At 39.0% G+C, this 26,290-nt stretch overlaps 1 protein-coding gene across 1 annotated transcript in view; it reads left to right on the plus strand.

Annotated features, from left to right (window-relative positions):
* The window catches only part of LOC126336999 (CKLF-like MARVEL transmembrane domain-containing protein 8), a 44,062-nt gene extending 27,964 nt beyond the window's left edge, over positions 1–16,098 (plus strand). The window contains exons 4-5 of the mRNA XM_050001240.1: positions 6,445–6,543; positions 12,796–16,098. Of these exons, the coding sequence (XP_049857197.1) occupies positions 6,445–6,543; positions 12,796–12,933 (237 nt within the window). The 3' untranslated portion in view covers positions 12,934–16,098. The remainder of the gene's footprint in view (positions 1–6,444; positions 6,544–12,795) is intronic.
* Positions 16,099–26,290: the final 10,192 nt, after the last annotated feature.

Below are 26,290 nucleotides of genomic sequence, written 5' to 3' on the forward strand. Positions count from 1 at the left end.
CAGTAAAACTTTGAACAATGCCAGCTATGCAGAGCATGAAGTTTAAGCAACTCTGACAATTGTCTATTTGAACTGATTCACTGATGATGAAGCTTGAAAAGTTTGTCTTATGGGTCAAAATTTTTGTTTTTGTGTTTCATCAGATGCCCAGTAGCTATAAAATGTTTGGCCATTGCAGACTTACTGACTTGGAGGAGGCGAATATGTCACTGATGTCCTACAGTGCACTTCTGCAATGTGTGTCATTTGCCCCAAAATAAGAATTGCCACTTTTGCATGGAATCCTGTGAGCACCTGCCGTGTGCAACTCTGTCATCTTTGACATATCTCAAAAGTGCTGATATTTTGGAAGGATGATGAAAGATTATTCTTCTTAATATTTTGCCTATTCTTGCTGAAGCATTTCCTACATATGGTAGATAAGCAGTTGCTTTGAAGAGCTCATCCTCATTCTTGCTCTGTTCTTTGTATGCCTGTAGTGCTCAGTACGTGTCGAGATGAATATCTATTCTTCAGAAATACACTTTGTGGATGTTAGAGATAGATTTGGAGATTATTAGTATCTGAGATAGTATGGGCTCAGTGAATTAAGGTTTTAAGAATGCCTTTCATTTGCCAGATGGTGGAGATTAGTAGCTTGTAAGTAAAGGTCTGTATGAATTGGTTTTCGAAATACCGAATGCCCAAAGTGTGCTTTTGCCATTGTCACAATTAAGATGCCTAAAAGCAGTAAGCAACCATCTTTCTCCATCTCCATAGTAAATATTACGTTTTCATGTATGGAGTTGAGATTTTGAAGGAACTCTAGGAGACTGTCCAAACCATGAGGACAAACTATAAAAGTGTCAGTATATTGCCAAAATACTGTTGGTTTTAAAAAACGTAGTTGAGGTAAGTGCTTGCTCCTCAAAATCTTCCATAAAAAGATTGGCCACAAGGGGAGTCAAAGGGCTCCCCATGCTGACACCATCAGATCGTTAAAAAAACTTGTTCATTAAATAAAGTGTCTTGAGGAGAGTGTGCTCGACCACTGCTGTAATGAGTTACAAACCTGTTAACAGCGAGATGTAGTGAGTCCACATTTTTAAAAAGAAGAGACATTGAAACTGATAAAGTTGTTGCTTTCCAGCTTAAGCAATTGAAATGTGCTGATAAAATGAATGTGGACACTTACCTACAATAGGTTTAAGTAAAGGTGCCAAATACTCGGCCAAATCATAGCTGGACGCTCCTGTGTCGTTCAGTGTGACACGTAAAGGCACATCTTTGTAGATCTTAGGCAGTCCATGCAGTCTAGGTGGAACTGAATTATTTGGTTTCAGGCTCTTACTGACCTCCTTTGGCAGGAAACTGTTAGATGAAAGTTCTGCTTTTCGCATCACACGGTAGGATCATTATCGATCTTGTGATAGGCTGATTCTCACAATAAAACATTGATCTTGATATGCCTCCTGTGACGTCAGCTCAATACAGTTACCTTGCTCCAGCTCGGCTACTGCCGTATCTACATCTGCTCTTGAGTTTTGGAGGGTTGTCTTTTCCATAGGTGAAATGTTGCTCTTCAGTGGTGTGGCTCTCGTCAAAATACAGCAAGACTCCCGACAAATTTCCTCTGTTGTGTCTGTTGCAAGATGGTGCACAATCTCTTCGATGGTACTGATAAATTTCTTTAGTGATGGTGACATAAGTTGAGGAGCAGTGTTAAAACTGCTTGCGAACATAGACATGGTAGCTTCATTTAAAGATTTCCCCATCAAGTTAATTGATTGTTGAATAGAAACATCTTTTTGCACTCATGTTGAAAATGTCAGTCTGTCTTTGTAGTCTGCCTCTTGGCCTTTGTGTGAATCCAGACCACTTTGGCCCATGACAAAAAAAATCTTTAGATGACTTTAATACTTAAAATTGTTCTAAATGACTAATGATTCTTTCATCAGAAAGCTGATGCTGCTATGTGGAGTGACAAATCACTACTGTACACAAATTAGCAAGTCATTCATATACTAATGTTACCATGTTTATATGTTTAAATTGAATTTTGGCTAATTAGACTACGTTTTTTAATGAAAACTAATATTAAGATACTAACTGTGGCTGATGCTCTTTCAGAACTATTGATTAATGACTTTACAAGAGAGTTGATGTGGTAAGATGCTGAAATTATCGAAGGTTTACGGTTTAATCCCAGACCAGCCTTCCTGATTAATATCCATCGTTTCCCTAATCACATCAGATGAAAGCTGGGAAGTGTTCATGGGCAAAGTAATGGGGATTCCTTCCTTGATCCTTATTGGCTCCAAGTAAGTACTCCATTTCTAATAACCTTGGTACTTTCAAAACTTGGTACTGATCCTCTCCTTTGTAGCCCATTCACCAGTTTAATAGATAATGTCTTCAGTAATAAATCATGTGTATGGGAAGGGAAGCAATTGACATGTGTGAGACCATTTGGTTATCAAATGCAGATAAGTGGAAGCTAAAACTAAAATAAGTAATTTTACTGTTGAAGAAATTGTGAAGTAATGGCTATCTTGTTGAAATAGTAAATAATTTAGTTTGTAGAAGATTACTTGCAAACAGTTTAGCTTTTTGTTATCATAAGCATTTAAATATGTAAATGAAAACTTCCATCTCTCATTTCACCTAGTGAAATTTTCCTGCAAACTGCATGCTTTTGCAGTGTGGTATTTGGGGCAGATATCATTTTTTTTTGTTTTTTTTTTTTTTTTTGGGGGGGGGGGGTGTTGAATCTCAGGCTAGCCTTGACTGAAAGGAAATACAAAAATGAATTTCTCAGCTTTATTGGTCATTTAAAAAAAAGATTCAAACTGATTTAATCTCACTTTATAACTGTGAGGTATATGTTCAAAACATTAGTCAGTAAAAGCTACATAATTCTTCTGGAACAACTGTATGAAGAAATACATGTACTTAAAAAAATGAGTACAGAATAGTTTTCAGTGCTGTATGGAGACCATTTTCAGAAACAGTGAACATGTTTTTGAAATGCTGCCAAAACTAGACCAGTACATCGCATAGTCAAATACATGAAACAGTTCTAATGTTTGGGTTGTACATTGAAATGTTTTCAAATGCCAAAGAAGAAACAGCTCTTTTTTCTTACCTATCTTAGATAACAAAATTAAAATTCTGGTTAGCCACTTTCTTCTGCCCTTTGCATGAGGACTAGACTAGACAAATGTGTTTCTTCTTTTATTAGTTAAATCAAAAAGTTCAAATTTTATAGATTGACTAACAAACGAGTTAACAGCACTCCTTGGGGCAGCCAGTGTTAATCCTATTGCTGTTTCCACAATGGTCAGGACATTAAGGAGCCTAACGTGTTTAAAATTGGGCTCGTCAGTTCCCCAGTGTGGTTAAGTCTGGAGACACCAACTGATCCTGATAATTTTTTTTTATGCCGTAGAATTATCATCATTATCATCATCATCTTTATCTTACAGTATAATTTCATTCTTTTGGTGCTTAGCACACATGTTTATAACCACCACAGCTATGGTCTTCAAAGTCCAAAAAACCTGAATGCACAATATGACAGTACAAGCAGAGAATGTGCTAATGAAGGAACATATGAAGCATTTTGGTGTGCGATGTAGACTAATAATAGTGCAGTTAGATGTTCATTCAGTGTCTGATATGTTATAGGGAAAACATAATGGAAATGTTGGTTCTTTTGGAACTTCAAGATAGTGGTAATGTATCACAATATTGTTAGATGAGATTTCGGGATTGCAGCCAGATCATGTTGACTTCTTGCCATGACGATATTTCGGCTGGCAATCGTCCAGCAATCTTCAGGTGAGTGTCCGCCACTGGAGACTGCAGGTTCCCGAAGTCAACTTACGGCAAAAAATTGGTGCGAAAATGCGTGCACATTGGCCTCCATCACAGGAATGTCCTCTGTGGAAATCCGCGCCCTCTGGAGCTACTGTTCTATCTGTGGCACACAGGCGCGTGTGCTTGGTGAAAACTACATGTCCGCCCTGTCGGAATGTGCGCACGCATCGCTAAAAACTGACATCAGATGTCACCAAACGTGTCATTATAAATAAATTGTCTTCTCTCAGAGGAAATGAGAGAGATCACCGGGTCTCAAGCCTTGTCCAGTTGAAAACCACCATCACGATTTATAAGCTTTTGCGTTATGTGTATCTCCACAAATTCAATTACTGAATTCCGGAAAGTTTTCACTGGGGCCAAGATTTTCGTGGCAGAAAAATGCATAGCGTGTCCTGTAGTAATACAGTGCTCAGCTACTGCCGACTTACTGGGCTGTGAAAGGCGAGTGTGGCATTCGTGTTAAACACACTTTTCATGTACTGTGCATGTTGTCTGACTGATGTAAGCTTTGCCACACTGGCAGGGAATTTATAGATCCCGGCGGCCTTCCGCAGACCCAGATCGTCCTTTACTGAACCGATAAGGGCACTAATCTTCGCTGGAAGATTATTTTAACTTTGTTTCCTTAGAATCCTGCCTATTTTAGGTGAAAGGTTGCCGACGTCTGGAAGGAACGCCCTGGACTTGAATAGTTCCTTATCTTCTTGATTTTGTAGGTAGTCACGTTTCTTCCTTCTTTACACTGTTCTAATCTGATGTGAAGAGTAACCCATTACCTCAACACCAGACTATAAAAATTCCAGCTCCTTTGTAAGGCTGTCTCCATCAGAAGCATGAGCCTGGTGCACCAAAGTTCTAAGGATGTCGGTAGTTTGTGCAGGATGATAACTCCACGCTAGCAAGTAAAGGTCCGTATGTGTTGGCTTACGGTAGACAGAATGCCCGAATGACCCATCCACTCTCTTAGTAACAAAGACGTCCAAAAATGGCAAGCAACCATCCTTCTCTATTTCCATCGTCAACTGGATGTTCTTGTGGATTGCATTCAGATGTTGCAAGAACCTTGACAGTTCTTCTCCACAATGGGGCCACACTACAAAAGTGTCATCTACATATCGCCAGAAAACTTTCGGTTTCAGTTCTGCCGAATCTAGTGCCCCTTCCTCAAAGTCTTCCATAAAAAAGTTTGCTACCAAAGGCGAGACAGGGCTGCCCATGGCAACACAGTCAGTCTGCTCAAAATATTCGTTGTTAAATAAAAAGTAGGTTGAGTCCTTTCCTCAACGTATTTTTTTATTTAACAACAAATATTTTGATCTCTCTAATTTCCTCTGAGAGAAGACAATTTATTCATAATGACATGTTTAGTGACGCGGGCGCGCATTCAGACATAGGGCAGCCATGTAGTTTTCACCAAGTACATGCACCTGTGTGCCAAAGATAGAACAGTAGCTCCAGAGGGCATGGATTTTGATAGAGGACGCTCCTGTGGCGGAGGCCGATGCGCAAGTGTTTTCGTGCCAATTTTTTGCTATAAGTTGACTCTGATAACTTGAAGTCTCCAGTGACGGACGCTCACCTCAAGATGGCTGGAAGAGTGCCAGCCGAAATATCATGGCAAGAAGTCAACACAATCCGGCTGCAATTCCGAAATCTCATCGAACATTCAATACGCCGGGAAAACTTAAAGAATCATATCACAATATTCTCAGCAAATAAGGAAATTGGCATTGATCCTACAATTTTATTCTGTTAAGACATATGGCTTATTATGAAAGTTTCTGAAATTCACCCAAGAACAGTTAACTGCAATTACTGAGGAGGTCCTTATGTGTAAGCTGTGCCCATCTTTTTACAGCAACTGAATTTGGGGAAGAAGCACATTACGTGAAACAAAAATCTGCATTCAAGCATCATAATGTTATCCCCAGATTAAATCATTTATGTAAATGTATATCTTCTGAGTACTCAGGCGAAGTTGCAAAACAAACAAACAGAGCTTTTTTCCCTAAAGGTCACTGAAAAAATTACAAGAACAGAATGTCAATGGAAACACTGCAAAAATGAGATGCCAGTGAATACATTGTAGAAATGAAATTCACTAAAACGTTGCACCATTTGTTTAGGAATTTATTATATAATAATCTAGTGAACCTTGCTAAAATCGCCTTAAAACAACAGTTTGTGAGCAACAAAAAGTTGTCATTAGACAAACGTGTTTTGGGTTGTCTTGCAGTTTTATCAGCATCAAAAAGTTTGTCTATATTTCAAGTAAGACTTTACTTGTTGTTGCCATTGTGCACAGAAATGACTGATGTTTACTGTTCCTTTTGAAACGCATAGAAAAATAATTATCAACAGTTTACCAATCATTATAATTATGCATTTAATGAGAATTAAACTGAAAAGAGAACTGTGATTTATATCTGTTGTAGAAACTCGTTTTTTTATAAAGAAACTAAATCAATGTGTTGTTTTCTTACGTTATGGCAGTGGATTATCCAGTAGAGGATTAAACTAAGATTGTGATAAGAATTAAGTTTTCCCATGTGAAAGCTTTTACATGTGGTGTTTTCTGCACAGGAATTTGTCTTCTGTGCTGTGTGGACCTTCTTTTACTTAATTGCTGCTTCTCTGGCTGCTGACTATGGGAGGCATGATGAAGCGTATGGTGCAGCAGCGGTAAGTATAATATTCAGTCTTGAATTATTTAGATGTAAATGAATATAGATAAATTTTTTCTCCAACTGTTTCACCAATTGTTTCCCAAAAAGTAACTTTCATGTGTTAAGACTGAGAGATTGGCATCATAACAGACTGCTAAGTTGCTTGTCAGGAATATACAAAACTCAAAATAAATAGAACTGTTGGCTGCAAACAGCTATGTCAAGTTTAGTCACAACCTTCAACCAGATTGACAGCCACATTAGCAAAAAGGTATGTTGTTTTTATCCAGCAACCCATTCCTCCTCCCTCCTTGGTGAATTACAGACTATATATTGAACTCTGGCAGTAGCCAATCCATTGTGCATTGCCATATTCCTCTTTGATGTGTTTGTTGAGAGCTCTATGTTTACGTCATAGAGTATGTATCTCTTTTTGGGGTGCTGGGACTCTCCATTCTACAAGGTGGCCCGTGTTGTGGCTGGGTGGTGTCCATGAAGAGCCTCTGGTAACAGTGCATGACATGTGGGTAGATAATATGCAAGGAAACTGGTTCAAGTGTTCCAAGCAGGTGGTTCTGAGATGTCAAGAGTCTCATCAGAGGCAGAGTAATCATGATGTTAACTTAAGTATCTCTGCCATTGGGCATTGCAACAGATGCAGGTGGGCTGGCGTGGTATTGCTTTTGAAGAGTACGTACAACTGCCATGGAGGGTGCATGCAGTGTGTGGTATGGGCAGACCCAGTGACAGAAATGTTTACCTACCCATGGCAGTGAGCCAGGTGGGCCAGTTCTAATGCTGAGTTCAACCACGGTGAACATCACCTCTTACAGTGTGCTGTTTTTGTGTGCTCAGTCGTCAGCTTACTGTGCCTGCTATGTGTTGTTGACTCCTGTGCACTTGCGTGCATTGTTTTGGAATTTCTGCTTCCCTGTAGATTTGACTCGAACAGCGAGTTTTCATTTCCTCTTGCAGGGTTCTGTTTCCCAGCTTGTTGTTGAGCCCCTGTTGACCTGTTCTGTACCTTGTGCTGACAGTGTTGTTTAGCAGTGTTATACCTGTGCAGGTACTAAATTCACTATTACAACTATTGGCTACACTACGGGTGGAGAGACAGTGGATCAGGAGTAGGTCAGTATTGCCCACAATATAAACTTCGTTGGCTCCGTGGTCTAGTGAAGCATCATAGACTATATTATGATAGGGAAAGTAGGGCAGAGAGTGGCTTATTGTGAACAATTACACTATAGGATCGCTCTCGTCAAAATCGTCTACAATGACAACAGTAAACATGTCACGACCACAAGATGAAGAGATTGTGAATGCGAGATTACTGAATGTGTAATTCAGTATTTAAAGGGAGCTAAAAATATAATAATCATGTCTAATTTGAGCATTATATTAGGTAAAGGAATAGATGACAGTAGTGGGAGATTATGGGCTCTATAGCAGGACTGAGTGAGAAGAAAGTATAATAGAATTTTGCAATAAATTTCAACTACCAATAGTGAATGCAGCATTCAAAAATTGCATGAGGAAGACATGTACCTGGAACGGGTTCAGAGACAAGGGAAGATTCAGCTGTATTAAACTGACGTCAGAAGATTTTAAAATCAGATATTGGATTGTGACGTGTGCCGAGTATCAGATACAGACACAGATGACAATTTAGAAATGATGAAGAGTAGACTAAAGTTAAATAGAATTGCCCAAAGAATCAGTGTGAAGAACTGGGATACTGAAGTACTGAGGAATAATAAGATGAGATTGAAGTTTTCTAAGGCTATTAATACTGTGATAACGAATACCATAGCAGGCAATTCAGTTTAAGGGAATGGACAGCTCAAGAAAAATGCCAAAACTGGAGTGGCAACCATTGGTACAAGGAGTATAACTGTGAAGAAATCTTGGGTAATAGGAGAAATATTCAGTTGATAGAGGAAAGAAGTACAAAACTGTAGAGGATCAGATAGGCATGATGCAGTTAGGAATGAAATGGAGTGGTAGTGCAGGGAAGCCAGAGTAAAGTGATAGCAGAGAAAATGTAAAGAAATATAAAGGAAATGGTTGTCGGAAGGACTTATTTGGCATACAGAAAACTCAAAACAATCTCTGGTGAAATTAAAAGCAAAAGAGAGTGTAAAGAAAACTCCACTTTCCAACACAGAGGATAGTCAGTAGGCAGAAAGAGTACCCTGAAGACCATTAGGAGGAGGAGGAGGAAGAATTGCTGAGGTATGCTGTCAGTTTTTTGGAAAAATATTGTCCACACAATCCCAAGGTAGCAAAGGCAGATAAGGGCAAACACTATCACATATCCAGTGTAACTGCTTACACGTTCAAGTTGCTGTTGAATATACAGACAAATTAAAAAGAAAACTGAGAATCTATTAGTTGTTGACCAGTTTGGCTTTGGGAAAAGTAATGTCACCAGAGAGGCAGTTCTGATGTTGCATTCCATAATGGAAACTAGACTTACAAAAAAGTCAAGGCACATTCATAGGATTTATCAACATAAAAAAGGATTCAACAATGTAAAGAACAAAAGTTTAGAAACTCTCAGAAAAGCAGGTGTAAGCTGTAGGGAAAGATGGGTGATATTGAAATGAGGGAACAGTAAGAATGGAAGACCAAGAATGAAGTGCTAGGATTAGAAAATGTGAGACACAGTAGTCTTTCGCTCCCTTCATTCACACTCTACATTGAAGTAGCAGTGGCAGAAATAAAAGAACTGTACAGGAGTGCATTTAAAATTCAGGGTGAAAGAATAGCAATGATAAGATTTGCTGATGCCATTGTTATCCTCAGTGAAAGTGAGGTAAAATTGCAGAACCTGTTGAAAGGAAACAACAGTCTAATGAGCATGCACTATTGATTGAGAAGAAGTCACAGAAAGAAAAGTAATGTGGAACAGCAGAAATGAGTTGTGGTTGCTGGGTATTCAGGCCGAAGACTGGTTTTGTGCCACTCTACATGTTACTCTATATTGGGAAGCCTACACACACACACACACACACACACACACACACACACACACACACACACACACACACACACACTCCAGTATTAAGATGATGATCCTTTGATACCTCAGAATTCATCCTGTCAACTACCTAAAACCTCTTTCCTCATTACCTTAGCCAGCTTTATCCTGACCCACAACTTCTTCACTTTTCAAGGCCATACATACCAACAATTAAAGGGAACAGCCATGGGTACCAGGATGGCCCCCTCGTATGCCAACCTATTCATGGGTTGCTTAGAGGAAGCCTTCTTGGTTACCCAGGCCTGCCAACCCAAAGTTTGGTACAGATTTATTGATGACATCTTCATGATCTGGACTCACTGTGAAGAACAACTCCAGAATTTCCTCTCCAACCTCAACTCCTTTGGTTCCATCAGATTCACCTGGTCCTACTCCAAATCCAATGCCACTTTCCTTGACGTTGACCTTCTGTCCAATGGCCAGCATCATACGCCCGTCCACATCAAACCCACCAACAAGCAACAGTACCTCCATTATGACAGCTGCCACCCATTCCATATCAAATGGTCCCTTCCCTACAGCCTAGGCCTTCGTGGCAAACGAATCTGCTCCAGTCCCGAATCCCTGACTCATTACACCAACAACCTGAAAACAGCTTTCACATCCCATAACTACCCTCCCAACCTGGTACAAAAGCAATAACCAGAGCCACTTCCTCATCCCCTCAAACCCAGAACCTCTCACAGAAAAATCCCAAAAGTGCCCCGCTTGTGACAGGATACTTCCCAGGACTGGATCAGACTCTGAATGTGGCTCTCCAGCAGGGATATGACTTCCTCAAATCCTGCCCTGAAATGAGAGCCATCCTTCATGAAATCCTACCCACTTCACCAAGAGTGTCTTTCCGCCGTCCATCTAACCTTCGTAACCTCTTGGTTCATCCCTAAGAAATCCTCAAACCACCTTCCCTACTCTCTGGCTCCTACCCTTGTAATCGCCCTGGTGTAAAACCTATCCCGTGCACCCTCCCACCACCACCACCACCACCACCACCACCACTTACTCCAGTCCTGTAACCCTGAAGGTGTACATGATCAAAGGCAGAGCTACGTGTGAAAGCACCCATGTGATTTACCAACTGACCTGCCTACACTGTGAAGCCTTTTATGTGGAAATGACCAGCAACAAACTGTCCATTCACATGAATGGACACAGACAGTGTTTGTTGGTAATGAGGATCACCCTGTGCAGTGTGTACCTGTCCTTTTTTCCCCCCTAAGGTAAGTCTTGCCGCTCCCGAGATTGGAATGACTCCTTACCCTCTCCCTTAAAACCCACATCCTTTCTTCTTTCCCTCTTTCCTGACGAAGCAACCATTGGTTGCGAAAGCTTGAATTTTGTGTGTATGTTTGTGTGTCTATCGACCTGCCAGCATTTTCATTTGGTAAGTCACATCGTCTTTGTTTTTAGATATATTTTTCCCATGTGGAATGTTTTCCCCTCTATATTGTTAGTCCACTTTTGACCTAATAAATGATAGGGCCAGCATTAGTGTTGTCAACACTTTTTTACCATAATTCCACTACATAGCTGTCTAGTTTCATCAAGAAATAAATGACAGTATTTTTCTGGCAACCTACAGATCATTCCATTGACATGGCATGTGCTAGAGATTTCTATTGCATGCTGAGCCCTTCAGTCAGCTTTAGGATGTATTCAGATCTTTTGTGTCAAACATGATACTCATTTTTTGCAATCTTTGAGATTAATTGTATTAAACTTAGTAATTGTGAACTATTTTGTGGTGTTTGTTAAAAAATTAACTCTAATGGCATCCCAGAATATTATTTAAGGTAGATATGCTAACAGCACATGAGGTTGTAGCAAAGGTTAACTGTAATTTTGCAGTCTTGAGTAGGCAGGAATGACCAGTTTTACTATACATTGCCTGTACCACTTTCTGCAGACTTCTGGCTAGACTAAGAAATGCTTATGGGGATTTAGTCCACGAGGGGATCTTGCAGCCTTGCTATCCCCATTTTGAGAAATAGGTGCAGAACCAGACAGGATAAACAATCTGGTGCTAAAACATACAAACAAAAAGAGGAAAACAGCCTTAAAATTTTCAGTTGTATATGGTAGAAAGAACATCTCCCAGATGTTGGGAAAATGTCATTGTTTGAACACTGGAATTGAGTGAAAGTGAAAAAGGCATCACTCTCTGAATAATTATGGATCAATCTGTCAGAGAAACTAAATTCCATTTCCTGGGAACAAAGCAGTAAAGGGAACTATTTGTCAGTGAAACTGCTCCTATGTTCATGATTTAACTCATTACAAGGTATATGTTAAAAAAAAGGAAGTAATCCAAACTTGGAAAAAAATATTATAAGGGAAAGAGACATATTTCAAGCAATAGAACAGACAATTGAAATATAGTGGAGGACGAACCATAGATTAGGAGCTGGTAACTGTAAGAGTAAATGATACATAGGTAACTGATGTGTGCAATATTGCAGAATTTAACTGGACTCTCATATCTTTATGGCCAGTACGTGCTGCAAAGGGTTACCCAAAAGCAGCCATTCCATTATTGTTCAGTAACATGCAAATGACCCTCGCTACACCATAAGTACTAATGTTCACTATATAATCTGTTTAGTGAAAAAGTGCCCTTCGCTGCAAAAAATGTCCAACAGGAGCCACCAGCACAGTGTTCCCACACATTAACCTCACCACTGAAAACTGATGTATCAACATTGTAATTAAAAGATAGATTGCTACTTAGTGTAACTTGATGTCATCTTTGTGGTAAGTAGCACTCTAGCTTTTCCTTAAATTGTTGGTATTCCAACTTGGATGTTCCATTGTTTGAAACCTAACATATCATTTTCACCAGAATAACACCTTAAATATTTGCATTCTGTGTCTACCAGCTATTTTATTGACCTATTGCATTAATTTATCTCTGTATAAAGATCTTAAGCTTAGTGGAAAATCATATCTTTCCTTTACTTCACCATTATTGCCAATAATGGACCCTGTGATCAGAGGGGCTGGTGATAGAGCTCTGTAGTTCCTCAAAGCTGTCAATATTTGTCATTACAGTTTGAGCTTGTAATTTGAAAAATAGAGATAAATAATATGGCTGTAAACATAAAATAAATACATTAATAAATATGTTTTGCACCAGCCTTTAAATTTGCAGCATATTTTAATTCTTAGAGGGTATTAAAATGTCTCAATATAATTTTCAGTAATATATCCTCTTGAAATTTACAGTTTTTTGGGTTTGCTGCGATGGTTGCATATGGAGTTGATGCATATCTGAAGTTTGTGGCAGTACGATCTGGTAGCATAGCTCAAGGTCAACGAACTGTTCAGAAGACCACAAGCACAGTAACGTCCCCTGCATATTAAAATTACTGAAAGTTTAAAAGACTTCACAACCTCTGAAGTGTACTGTTATATCAAATGCCTTATTTAACCAGTTTCTATTAATGTTTAACGCATTTCACTCATGTTTTGTACTGAATTATACATATAATTGTTGCAATGTATTTAGATACCAGATTTTTTGTGTACCTGGTGTCATAGCGATTGCTAAGATAGTACTGGTTACACTAGAATAATTGTATATTTTTGTATGCTAGTTCAGCTGTTGTATTTATGTTGGATATAATGTGACTAATTGTTGAACTTTGTAAACTGATATTTTATTGCTAGTTGTTTCTGGACCAATCAGCCCACCAAAAATGTTCATAAAGTTTTCTCTGGCAACTTTTTGAAGATTTTCCATGTTAGTAGACAAGCATTGGTAAAAACTGTAGCAGCAGGCTTGATACATTGTTTGCTGACTGCCCTTAACATCAAAAATGGTTTTAAACAACACGTCCACTAGTCAGTGTAAAGATAATATTCACAAGCCTTTTAGTTATCACAAGCGTTTTATACTTAACTGGAAAATACCATGTCTTATTAGAACTGAACTTCTTGAAAATATTTCCACTTAACTGTGAAATATTCAGTAATACTTTGGTAGTGTTCAGCATAAATTGAATGTTTATTAGCAGTAGTTGTTGTGGGAAACTGTTGTAGTGAATGCTGGACATTCCACACAGAAAGGAACAAATACTTTACATTAATGGTAAAACCTTGTTTAAATTAAATATTCATAAACTAATCAGGTTTTATAACCTATTTTAGAAATATTTGTGTACTATTCAGGAGTAGTTTTTGCTCCTTCATATATTTGTAACATGTAACATTTGTTGTTCTATTCTCCTAATGAGAACTTCTACCTTTTTTCTGTTAATAATTGCTCATGCAGAAGTTCATATATCATTTAATAACTGAATCTCAAATCACTTCTTTGGTCACTGTATTGTGTAAAAGTGTACAGTTATCAGAAATATATTTTCAGTTACCATTTTTGGCAGGCAGATCAATTTGATTATGCTGTCCTTGAATGGCACTTTTAGTTAATCATTGATTGTAAAAAATAATGGAAATTTCCTATAGTGTATTAATTCATGGAGCACAGTAACACACAATGGAAAATGTCATTTACACTAGCTTTCAAGTACTAGCTCTTTTTGCAGCAATACTGCACACATACACAACAAAATCCACACAAACCCAAATGCACACTTTCATGGCTGAGCCTTGCTGTGGCTACAAGAGTGCATTTTGGGTGCCTATGTTTTTGTGTTTGGGCATGTGTATACTACAGCTGGAAAAAGAGCTAGTGCCTGAAAGCTAGTGTGAATGTTGTTTTGTGTTGTGTGTTACTTCATGCATCGATCCACTATAGGTGAGTGGTTGCCCTACACTTATTTTATGTGTTCTTCCGTGTACAGTTAGATATCCAGTGTTCTGGTTTTTTTATGAAATTTTGCTGGTTTTAGATGAAAGTTGACTATGCAAGTAATATTAGTCAGAAGAGCAGGTATCAATATTTGGCAATTCATGTACTCCTTATTTTCTTGTGTATGTGTTCGTATTATACCTTAATATACCCTTTATCAGCTTTCTGCAGTATGTTCAGAACATGAAACTGTTCCCACTAAAGCAACGAGATTAAAGCACCAGAACATAGCTGTGTAGTAAAAATTAAAATCTACTTGTCTGAACATGATTTGACGTAATGAACAGAGCAGTTTCCTGTTCAAATAACTGTTCTTTGCCACTTGAGATGCAGAAGGAAGTTTGAGCTGTGGCCAAGAAAGATGAACTGATATTTTATGCTTGCTTCAGAGTAAAAAGCTACCACTTTTTGTTAAAATTTTAACACTTAATTCAAATATACAGCAACTGTTCCTTCTTTTGAGTTCTCTGAAGGATTAAAATGATAAAGAAGAGTTGTTAACCATGTGCTTCATTGCTCTGTTGTCTCGAAAGCAAAAGATTTTTCTTAAGATATGACATTTGCTTTACCATGTTTGTTCAAATCCATTAAAAGTGGACCCAAATTGAACAGTAATTCTGATCAATATGTATGGAAAATGTTTTCTAAACATTTACCAGTCATAATTTCAATATGTACCTTAGTAAACATAGTTGATGATAAATTGTTTTTCAGAACACAGATTATTATTATTATTATTATTATTACTACTACTACTACTACTACTACTACTACTACTACTACTACTACTTGGGAGGGGAGAGAGAGAGAGAGAGAGAGAGAGAGAGAGAGAGAGAGAGAGAGAGAGAGAGAGAGAGAGAGAGAGAGAGAGAGAGAGATTATCTGGGAGACATAAGAAAGAACTGGAAAAGGAAGGCTTGTTGAAAATATACATCTTCTCTCTCTCTCTCTCTCTCTCTCTCTCTCTCTCTCTCTCTCTCTCTCTCTCTCTCGTGTTGTGTCATTGATTCTGACAATTTCAAAGCTCTGAATTTTTCTCACTCAGCCACTGCTTGACACTTTTACATTAAATAATGCTCTCTCAGCAATTAGTGGTTAAATAGCTTTTATCCACAAGCATATAAGATTATTCGTGGTATATCATAACCCCCAGGTATAATATGTTTACAGTTTGTATTATTGTCTTTGTGGACTGGCTGTTTGTTAGATACTAAGTTTGAAAGAACATATCTGGACAACAGCATATCACATAATTAATCATAATAAGTGTTAACTACACGTGTAAAGAGTAGTTGGCACATTAGAAATGCCTTTAGTCTCCTTGAGGAGGACTGAGTCTGACACATTGTATTTCATGTAGTAGTTTATGTGTATGTATGTCTGTGTCAAAGTACAACTACAATAGATGTCTGTGTAAGTTAACTAATATGCTAGCTGTTGTAAAATGTGTTATATGTATGTCCGCATGAAGACAATACAGGCAGCTACATTTACATATTAGAAATTTGGGACCATTGTTGATCGGAGTTTATAAGGTTGTTCGTAGAGCAGTAAAAGTTGTATTCTCTTTACATAAAGACCATCTTCTGTTGTGTTAATAACTTATTGCTTGCCATTTTAAAGTTTATATAGAAGTTGTGATTTTTGAGGATTTGTTGTTGAACTTTATTAATAGTTTTGTGAATAGTAACATTGATAAATACAGTAAATTATAACAATGGGATATTTTCATTTTTACATTATGTATAATATTCTAGAATAGCAATCAGCTAGCAAACCTTCTTTGCCTAATGATATCCATTAGCACGAAGCATTACTACAGTGTATTGGTACCAGGTTGTGGGGAGGGGGTGGGGGCGAGAGCACAGTAGAACAAGTTGACTGCCATGAGGTTGTTGGTAGGGACAGCAGAGCCATTACACGAGATGCCATGGTGTTGCGGTGAAACATCTATAGATTTGGATTCAACATGTTAAAGGGTGTTACTTTTGACATAACACCTGAACTACTGCTTCGTTTGTTTGCCTGGCAAAAATTGATTACTGGTCAAAAGTCTGAACTTCTGCCTGTAAACTGAAGAAAGTGGAGTGTTTGAGTTAGTTACTTTAATAACTTTCTCTGTAAAAAAAAAAAAAAAAAAAAAAAAAAAAAAAAAAAAAAAAAAAAAAAACTACCAGGAATAGCAAATACTCCTAGAGTATGTGACATGTGGACATGACAGCACATTTGAACAACATGACATGAATCTGATTGTTTCTTTTAAACAGATGACTTTCAGTTGCCAGTTACCAAAATTGGGTAATTTTAACTTCTTATGAGCCTGCAATATAAGAGTCTAATGTGGAAATCGCTTCTCAGTATTTTATGGTTTACATGAAACATCCAGTCCATGGAGATATGTTTTTCTGTGATTAATTGTACTGAATGTGACCTTGCTGATGGACCATGAACAAAATTATGCTGTAGGAGAGAAATGCTGTTTCCAACATGAGCACAAGTGGTGTGGTGTAAAGGGCTTTAAATATTGCACATAAGTTTTGAAAAAGATATTGAATGCTGAAGTTAGAAGGCATGCTAGAGAAATTTCTATTGTATCAAAAGTACCTTTAGAATTTGTGCTCTGTTAAGTACTTTGTCTTGTTAATTTAGTTTGTTTGGATGAGGTAGTACTGCTATGAGTGCAGTACATGCAGAAATTAAGTTAATAGTAAAGACAAAATGTAAATGATACCACCTCATATGAGTATTGTGGAACTGAAATTAAAAGTGCTGATGAAAGAGAGAAGTGCTAAAGATATGAGCTCTTAGACCACTGGTCAGAATAGTTACTTGGAATTTCATTGTCATTTGGAGACCTGACAAACATTTTGACTACATTTGCAAAGATTGTGAAACTGGACAAAACATTTTCTATAAAATCAGAGGGCCTGCTGAAAATAGGCAGTCAAATATGTGAGAATATAGTTGGTTCCGGTGTCATTCGTGGATAAGTGTTGCCACATGTATGTCTGTTTACTCACACTTTTGGTAACTTCCTCAGGTGCCACAATCGTGAGTTAACTGTCTATTAATAGGCCAAGTTGTACTTTGATATGATGTTTACTGAATTATGCGGAGACGACATGGAGTTATGCTAACAGAGATTATGTTCCTGCGATGGAACGACGAGATTATTAGTGATATTGAGAAGCATCCTTGGTGTGTCCATTGGCCTGTGAACAAGCTATGGCCTATTTCAACCCATTAAGAAATCTCCAATTGCCTCATTAAGAAATTCATCTGGTGGCAGAAGCAAACAAATGTGATATTCAAGTGAATTTAATTCATGAGTGCTACCCATTCATGACATAAGTCATAAAACCTCAGCGACACTAAGCGGTTCTGCAACAACTTAATATTATGCAATATACATGCATCATCTGTAAGGAAGACAGCTACCATTCACATATTAATCACTAAGAGCTGCAGGTATGTTCAGAAATTGTGCAAATAATTCCAGATATTTCTGCAGCTGTTACATTCCGTACATTCAGTGTTCCACTGTACAGGCAGTCTTGGTGGTAATCGATGGCTGACCAAGAGCCTCCACAGTTTCTCTGTCTTCTCTTCAGAGATGGCACAGTTAACATTATTGAAAGCTCAAGCAGTAGATCTTTAGACATGGAGGAGTAAACAAGATGTGGCCAAAAGTGTTCCCAAAAATGAAGTGAACTAAGGGACAACACATCACTGTGACTTGAATGTCAGGTTACAAATTCAGCATTTTAATGGTTTACTACCTATTCTGGTTGTAGAGGCGCGTGTTGCAAATATGCATTGATTTAAGGAGGGTATGGAGTTGAAATGACCAGTGACTGGTATTACAAGCACTCTTCATGCATATCTTCAAATAGCTTTGAAATTCATTTTCATGTGGACAAATACTGAAATTCAGGGAAGGCTATAAGGTTATCAGGTTGGACATCAATTTTATTTTTTAAACTTTTAGTAACAGAAATATCATATCTTGGCAAATGTTCTTAAAATGCAAAATTTTTGAAATTCTTTCATGTATACCTTTATTAAGAGTGGTTCAGTGAAGGGCCAGCTGCCTCCTTTTTCTGTAATACTCTTCCTAAGGCATCTCTTTCTCTGTATTGAGTGTACAATAGACCCATAATGGGTGGTTTACTGTGTGATCAGTCTCCGCATGTATAAGAAGTGCTTGGGGCTACCCTGAACTGAAGGTAGTAAGACATTAATTTTCTGTGCCCAGTTAACAGTGTTGTGAGATTATATGACTGCTGCATTTTCTTCAGAATGAGGCAATATTGTCAACAAGAGGTAATGATTAATTGTACAGAGATATTGCAGGCAGGACACAATAACAATAATATACTAGTGTATTGCTAATAAATGTGAAAAACGGATATTTACAGATTTAAGAAGCATACAGGTGTTTTTTTTTTATTTGTTATGATTGCACTGAAAAAAGCTTACAAAAAATTTAATTAAAATATTCAAGAGCATTTTCACAATCATTAAGTTTTCCTCTATTGGCATATCAGTGTACTAATCTCATCATAAAAGAGAGTATTCAGGGATGTGGAATGAATCAAGTTACACATTTAGCAGGCACTGCAGCTTCTGCCCCCCACAGTATAGCACCACTACTATTTTCAGTGATAGTGAAACAACAGTGCTGCCACAGCTGTTGCAAGTAGGTTGTGCATGCGAGATGATGCAGAGCTGACCAAAACACATTTAAACATCGGATGCAGCTATACCACTAGCTTGTTTTCACATTGTGGGCCAGGGACCAGCGATTGTGAGACACACAGCAAAAAGGCTGGCTGACCACAGCGACGGGAGGCCAGTTGCCATGCCTTCTGGCTGCCACCTTGTTTTGGTGTGAGGGTGGAAGTAATTCCGTGGCACAAGTGGCTACCGAACTGTATAAATACCTAAGATTTTTAACCAAATGCAGATATCAACCACAAGGAGGGTCCACACAGTTACAAGGTGAAATGCTTTTGAGAGCTGCCACCACAAGACTTGGGCTCCACCACCAAGCAGCCAACTTCTGGCTGCAAGTACAGAAGAGTGGACTTTTTGACTGGGGCAGTGCAGCCGCCCATCCACCTATACTTGTGCAGCCAAATTGATGGTATACAGCTCCATTTGTAAGAGCAGACACCACTACTGGGGCAGTCTTCCTTTTCAAGAATCAGAAGTCAAGAAATACTGCATCTATCTGACTGCCTTGAGTCAAAGCCAGCAGTACTTCCTGTAAGAAAAGTGTAGTAGGCATGTATTGCCCTGAGCTGTGGAGTCGCAATACTGTGGTACACATACCGCTGCGGATGTCCTGTGTCCCCATTCCAGCTCAGTCAGCTGCTGGCTGCCTGTTGTCTCAGTACTATTGGCCTAAAATGCATGGCTCGGCTGTTAGTAATGATTTCTTGACCCACTAGTGGACAACATTCTGATGTCAACCGACCACCTCAACTGAAACCTAACACTTTGAGGCCACCTACCTTGTGCATCTACAGTAGAAAAGCAGTACGAGAGTACCCACTTTGCAGTGTTTACAATGCAATAGCTGATTCTGGCTACCTTACCCTACAGCTTTAGCACATTTCTCAGATACTTACCTGAAAATATTTTTCACTGTGTGTGTTTTGGTACTATGTGACATTAAGTTGATCTCATATAATCCAGTCCTCTTGAAAAGCGAACCTCTCTTCCTCCTCATCTTCCTCGTCCATAAGTTGTGTTATTGTTAGAAATTTTCGAGATGAATAACACTGTGGTAAGTTCTTTAGAAGAAGAAGAAGAAGAAAAACAAGCTGAATATACACCGTTAAGAAACAACAGAAAAATGTTTACTTTTGGGCTTTAGTATTCTGTCTTCAGTGGCAGCGCTCATATCCCTATATCTGGGGTTTCCGCATACAGTAAATTCTACAATATCTGCAAACAGATTATCTGCTTTGTGTATTATCTGCAGCCTATTTCCCTCACTTCTTTTTGCTGCTGAAGTAACTAAAAGCTTTAGAGAAAACCTTAGTTCACATGTATGTGAGTTCGTCAGTCATACTGCAGTTAGAGCCAAAACTGTAATGATCCAACAATCACGTGAGAAATCAGTTTTGTTAGTGATAGATATGACAAAATATCCTGTGAAAGATTACTAAATGTCTTTTGTGAAAACTACTTAAAACAGAAAATTCAGAACCACACTCATGATGTAGATATATTAGATCTAATGCCAACAGATAAACCTGACCTTTTTGAGGATGTCAGCACGAAACTGGTATCAATCATGAGGCAGTTGTGACAACAATGATTATCAAAGTACAGAGGGCAACTGCAATAAGTATAAAGATATATATGCTAAACAAATTAGATAAACAAAACCAGTAGTGTCATATCTCAATGAGGAACTTGAAACTTTAAGCACAGGACAGGACCATATAGAGGAACAATGGATCAAGTTTAAAAGAATAGTTGAGCAGCCCAGATACAAAAGCCGCTAAACGCATTTTTAGTCGATTGTGAGTTGCCTGTATAGTTTCTTCAGCGCCTACACGATGTAACGGGTTTCAGGGTGCACAACCCGCTATAAACCGTTGAGAACGGCTGTAGAGAACCATGTTCGGTTGCAAATGCCGCTAACTGCACGTTGTCTTTGGGTGCAAAGCATGCTGGATGTCTAACATTTGCAAAACCTGCAAAGTTCAACGGGTATAGCGGTCGCCATGCCATCTCCTGATGCAAAGCACGCCAACTGGACATTCACAGCTTCCTTTGTTTGTCACGATTAGAACGGAAATTTTTCTTATTCACAGTTAGGTTGGCTGCGCTGTAGCGAACGCGTACGCAAGAATGAAGCCCTCACTGCCGAATGCAGATGCATTGTAGAAATGTACGCCGGTATGCAGAATTCAGCTGATCGGCCTCTATTTGTTGGCGTATTTGCATGAATATTTTGAAGAAAATGGGTGATTTTGTAGATGGTTTAAATGCAGAAGATGGAACTAACGAAGCGGGAGTAATTGAGATACTAGGAACAGTGCGAGAAGTCAAATCTGTCGTAATACTTGCAACTGACCAGAATGAGACCTAGGACGACGGTCCCTCCCGGAGAAGGAAGAGATGTCCTGATCAATGGAAGAGAGATGTTTCCAAAACGGAAAGGTAGAACATGAAAAGCATTATTAAAGCAATGTTATGCAATGAAAACTGTTGACATAAATTACATAACACCAGTAATTTCGTGGTCAATCTGTGTTCTCCCCTACCAGTGGCCTAGTCCGGCCGATTCAAAAGACAATTCCTGCAAAACTGAAACTGGTAGACATCTGGCAACAAAGCAAGAGCGTAGTACGTAACGAAACTAAAGAAAATTTATGTTAAATGCAACAGATTTCGTAGGGAGCAGCGCGGAGTGCACTCAAACGCGCGTAATTCTGCCATGCAAAAAACTTTCAGAAAAGAAAACGGCCCAACATCAGTCACAGCGGGTGTAGAACTTTCAGAAGCCAAACTTGGCGATGTTAAAAAGCCTTTGGAGCTCCACTTCGGCTAAGACTGGACGAGCAACCAGAAACTGAAATTCTCTAATAGTTGCTCCTGCCGCTGGCAGTCCTTATAATGAGCAAGAAGCTGGAAGCGATTCTGAGTTTATGGACAGTGCTGAGGTCGATGTCACTTAAAAGCCACTTTCAGCCAGTTTCATTTTCTAGAATTTGTAATCACTGATTTAACTAAGATGCAACTTTCCGTTAGTTTTTTCATCTTCTGAAATTTTTTCGATACTTTACCAAGATTCAAAAGCTTATTTTGTTTTCTACAATATCTTGTAATGTCGAAAGTACGGTGCTGCTTTTTTTTTAAACTAATGCTCATCATTTTTATTTTCTTTTTGACGTGAAATAATTCAATTGTCCCCGGTAAAATGTCACTTTTGTATTTTTATATACCAATTTTGCAGAATTATCAGACTTCTCTTTGGAATAAAACGTAATTCTGTTTATATTTGCAATAATTAAATTCCGTCATTCCTAACATGTCACCGAATGGCAAGTTTTGTAACTGAATGTTTGCTTCATAATTGGATCGATACCTTTGAAAAACCAGCTAACTGAAGAAATCGGGTGCAAAAGCCGCTAAGGCAATATTTCCCTTAAGATTTCAATGTGTGAAACATAATCACAGATTTCAGCCATTAACACTGAGTAATTAATTACTTCTTTATTTTTAAAACAGAAATCAAGTCTCTACCTTTATAAGTTTGGGTGGGATGAGTTTTTCGCGATTATCTCGGTTTCGCTTATGTTGTCGTTAGCCGATTTTGCATCTGGGCTACTTAGCTGACCGACCATGTAGCAGAGTGGTGGAAGCAGAGCTATCGTTTTGCAGCCTCGTTCCCAGAAACAGTCGCGGTTCTCTGGTTTGCAGCAGAGTGGAAGGCCTGAACAAGAGACTCAGATGATTCTGCGTCGGTATCGGATGGAAATTTCCCGACCTCCGATATGAGGTGGCGGATTGTAGAGTTCTTAATAAGTCAGACATGCACTACACGCTGGAAGCAGCTATTACAGCAGCGGAGTACGTGTGGGTTTCTTAGGACGGAGAAAACCCCTCACAGGCCCGCTAAGATGCATTCAGAGTCCAGACAGAGTAGCATTTATCACGAAAGAGCGAAGAAATAAAATGTTAACGTAGTATTAGAGCGCACGCCACTTAAATTATCATGTGGCCGGAGACTTCCACAGCCAACAGTTAGAAGTGATGCAGGAGCCATCTGCTACAATGTTGCTAGCCTGTGCGTTAGCTGCGCTCCATCGGCAGTCAGCTACTGATTGCTGACTATTAACATTACGTAAGCATACAAAAAGGTGATAAGCACAATGATCTACGCCTTTCTGAGGAAGGGCACGTCAGCAAAATGTGTGCCTTTAAAATATGGGGCTGTATAAAATGTGTAGCATAGAAAAATAACAACGAATGGCATTAGGATGAACAGTGACAACAATGATAGACGGATTTGCATTGTCACCCGTTTCCGTCGATCAATGCAAGAAAATTCTGTGATGAGTAGTTGTGATAAAGAGCGGCACTTTTATTTATATTTCCCGTCCGAAATCGCAAAATTCGTTATCTTGTGATGTTTTGCACAGTAAAATTCACAAGAAAGAAATGTAGCGGAAAGCGTATATATATATTTAGTGACGCATCCTGGACCAGTGGTGGCTTTAGACCATCCTCAAACAATATTTATAATACTCAAAAATGTTTTGCAATACGCGTGATTAATGGGGAAAACTGCAGCTCCTTCACGAGCATTTATCTCATCCTTTCGAACCCGAAGGTTACGTTCACCTTGTGCTGGCTTGCAAACTGTAGTTACAATTATTTATTAGTGGTTGCAGAGTAAATATTTGCACATATGAAATTTATCCCTGTCATTCTTTTAAGTAACTTAAGCAAACGTCTGAGCAATGTACACGTTCAGTATCTTTTCGGCACCTATCTAAAACAATCTTATTTCAGAAAATATAAAAAAGGTCTTTCATACGTTCAAAAACATTATTAAAAAAATCTCGCTTATATCAAATAATTTATGATTGTCGTCGTTATTGTTTCTGTTTTATATACCTTAGTTATTACCATACATAATATGAAACGAGTTTACACTCGTTTGTTGAGGCTGATTGTGGGGAAAGTGAGGACATATTTTGATAATTTTCCCAAGATAAATTTTCGAAGAAGATATTACACTGGTATCCAGAATTAAAGCAACAAACAGAAATTGTGCAAAGCTGCGTTTATTTTGCCACAAAACAGTGTGAACAGGTGATAGTAAAGTAGAAACAATGTTAAAGATACAAAACGTAAACAACTGCAACATGCGTAATGGTCGACAAATATGTTCTTCGTTTTTTCCTACTTGACGGATTTAGACACACATTCTGGCAGCTGGTTAATGTTCTAGTATGGGATGTGACCACCTCTGGCACCAGTATAGGCCAACACTATGGGGTGTGACCACCTCTGGCATCAGTATAGGCCAAACAAAGATTGGGCATGCTGCAAATGCTGTCATCAATGTCATGTTGAGGCAGTAACGCCCATTCTTCCTGCAGAGCTGGAGAGTGGTTGGTGAATGCTAACGTGAAGCAACCTGAGTCCCTAGTGTATCTCAGACTTGCTCTACAGGATTCAAACCGGGGGAGTGAGCAGGCCATGCCATGCGTGTAAATTCTTCTGTTTCCAAGAAAATGTCAACCACCTGTGCTCTATGAGGTTGAACATTATCGACCATCAGTATGAAGTCTGGGCCCACAGCACCTCGCAACAACCCCACATGAAGTCCCAATTTGTCCACAGCTCGTGCTCTAGTGGCTAGCGTTGCTGCCTCTGGATCACGGGGTCCCGAGTTCGATTCCTGGATGAGTTGGGGATTTTCTCTGTCTGGGGAATGGGTGTTTGCGTTGTCCTCATCATATCATCATCATCATCATCATCATCATCATCATCATCATTCGTGACTGTGACTAGATTGGACTGTGAAAAAAACTGGACTGTGTAAAAAATTTGAACTTTTGTACGGGCACTGATGACCACGCAGTTGAGCACACCACAAATCAAACATCATCATGAGGTCCCAAGATCTCATTATGATACCTGATAGCAGTTAAACCTTGCTGATTCAACCATTAAGTACATGAAGAGGTGTTTGAGTGGTCAACATAATCGTTTGGGTCCTGAAATCGTGTTCCACATTCCCTCCAGATAAGTATCCGCCGAGAATCACTCTCTAGACCAAATTGGGACTCACCTGTGGAAAGAACATTGGCCCACTGTTTGACCATCCACATGACATATTGACGACTCCAATACAGATGTTCCTTTCTGTGAAGCCGCGTCAGAGGGACGCATACAACAGGTATCCGACAATAAAGCCACTCTACAGCAGCCTTCTGTACACTGTTTACCGAGACAACACGTCCAGTGGGTGCTGCGAGGTCATATGCCATCTGCCATGTAGAACTAAGGGGGTACTGTTGTTCCCTTACAGCCAAATAACAGTCCTCTCTATCTGATATCACACATGGTTGGCCGTGCTCTGGTCTTCCGGATACAGTTCCGGTCTCAGTGAAGTTTTGCCACATCTATAAAACAACAGAATGATTCACATTAAGCCACTGGGCCACATCAGTTTGCGACTGTCCTGCTTTTATTCTTCCAATGTCCCTCCTCTGCAGAGAATCTGGTAGGGTCTTCACTGTGCCATACGGCACCGTCTATGACTGTGTAGACAGCGATTGTGGATTTGGACCACCCGGCAAACACTACCCCGTTTGACAGGTGCCCTGACATCATCATTGGCGTTGTTGTTCGTTGACCAGTACGCTATATGCCGTGCAGGACACAATCGTACAGGCATCTGTTGACAGTTTGTATGATTATATCGTGAATTAGACACAGGATGTGGAAATAGTGGCTTGTTGCTTTAATTATGGACACCAGTGTAGAACATTGAATAATTGACATACCATGTGAAATGAATGAATAATTACTTTCTCAAAAGAGAAGACAGAAGTCCGGCCAGCATAAATACAAAATAAATTCGACGTATTTTTACGGCTAGTAGCCCAACCTTGAGTTCACAACAAAATCGGCGAATTATTGAAGAACGAAGAGAAGCCTTAAACAAAGTTCACACAAAAATTGCAGAAGGAATAAAAATCTTTGTCAGTCCCTTAACAGCCCAGCAAACCTAGTCTCATGTTGCATAATGTATGCTTAAGTTTTACAATATATTTTTATAAGCTCTGATAAACAGTACTAATACAGTTACCTTAGAACATCGTCTTTGTCGTCACTGTCTGCTTCAGACGAATGCTAACGCTACATCACTGA

This window comes from Schistocerca gregaria, chromosome 2 (assembly GCF_023897955.1).
Source record: "Schistocerca gregaria isolate iqSchGreg1 chromosome 2, iqSchGreg1.2, whole genome shotgun sequence".
NCBI lineage: Eukaryota > Metazoa > Arthropoda > Insecta > Orthoptera > Acrididae > Schistocerca > Schistocerca gregaria.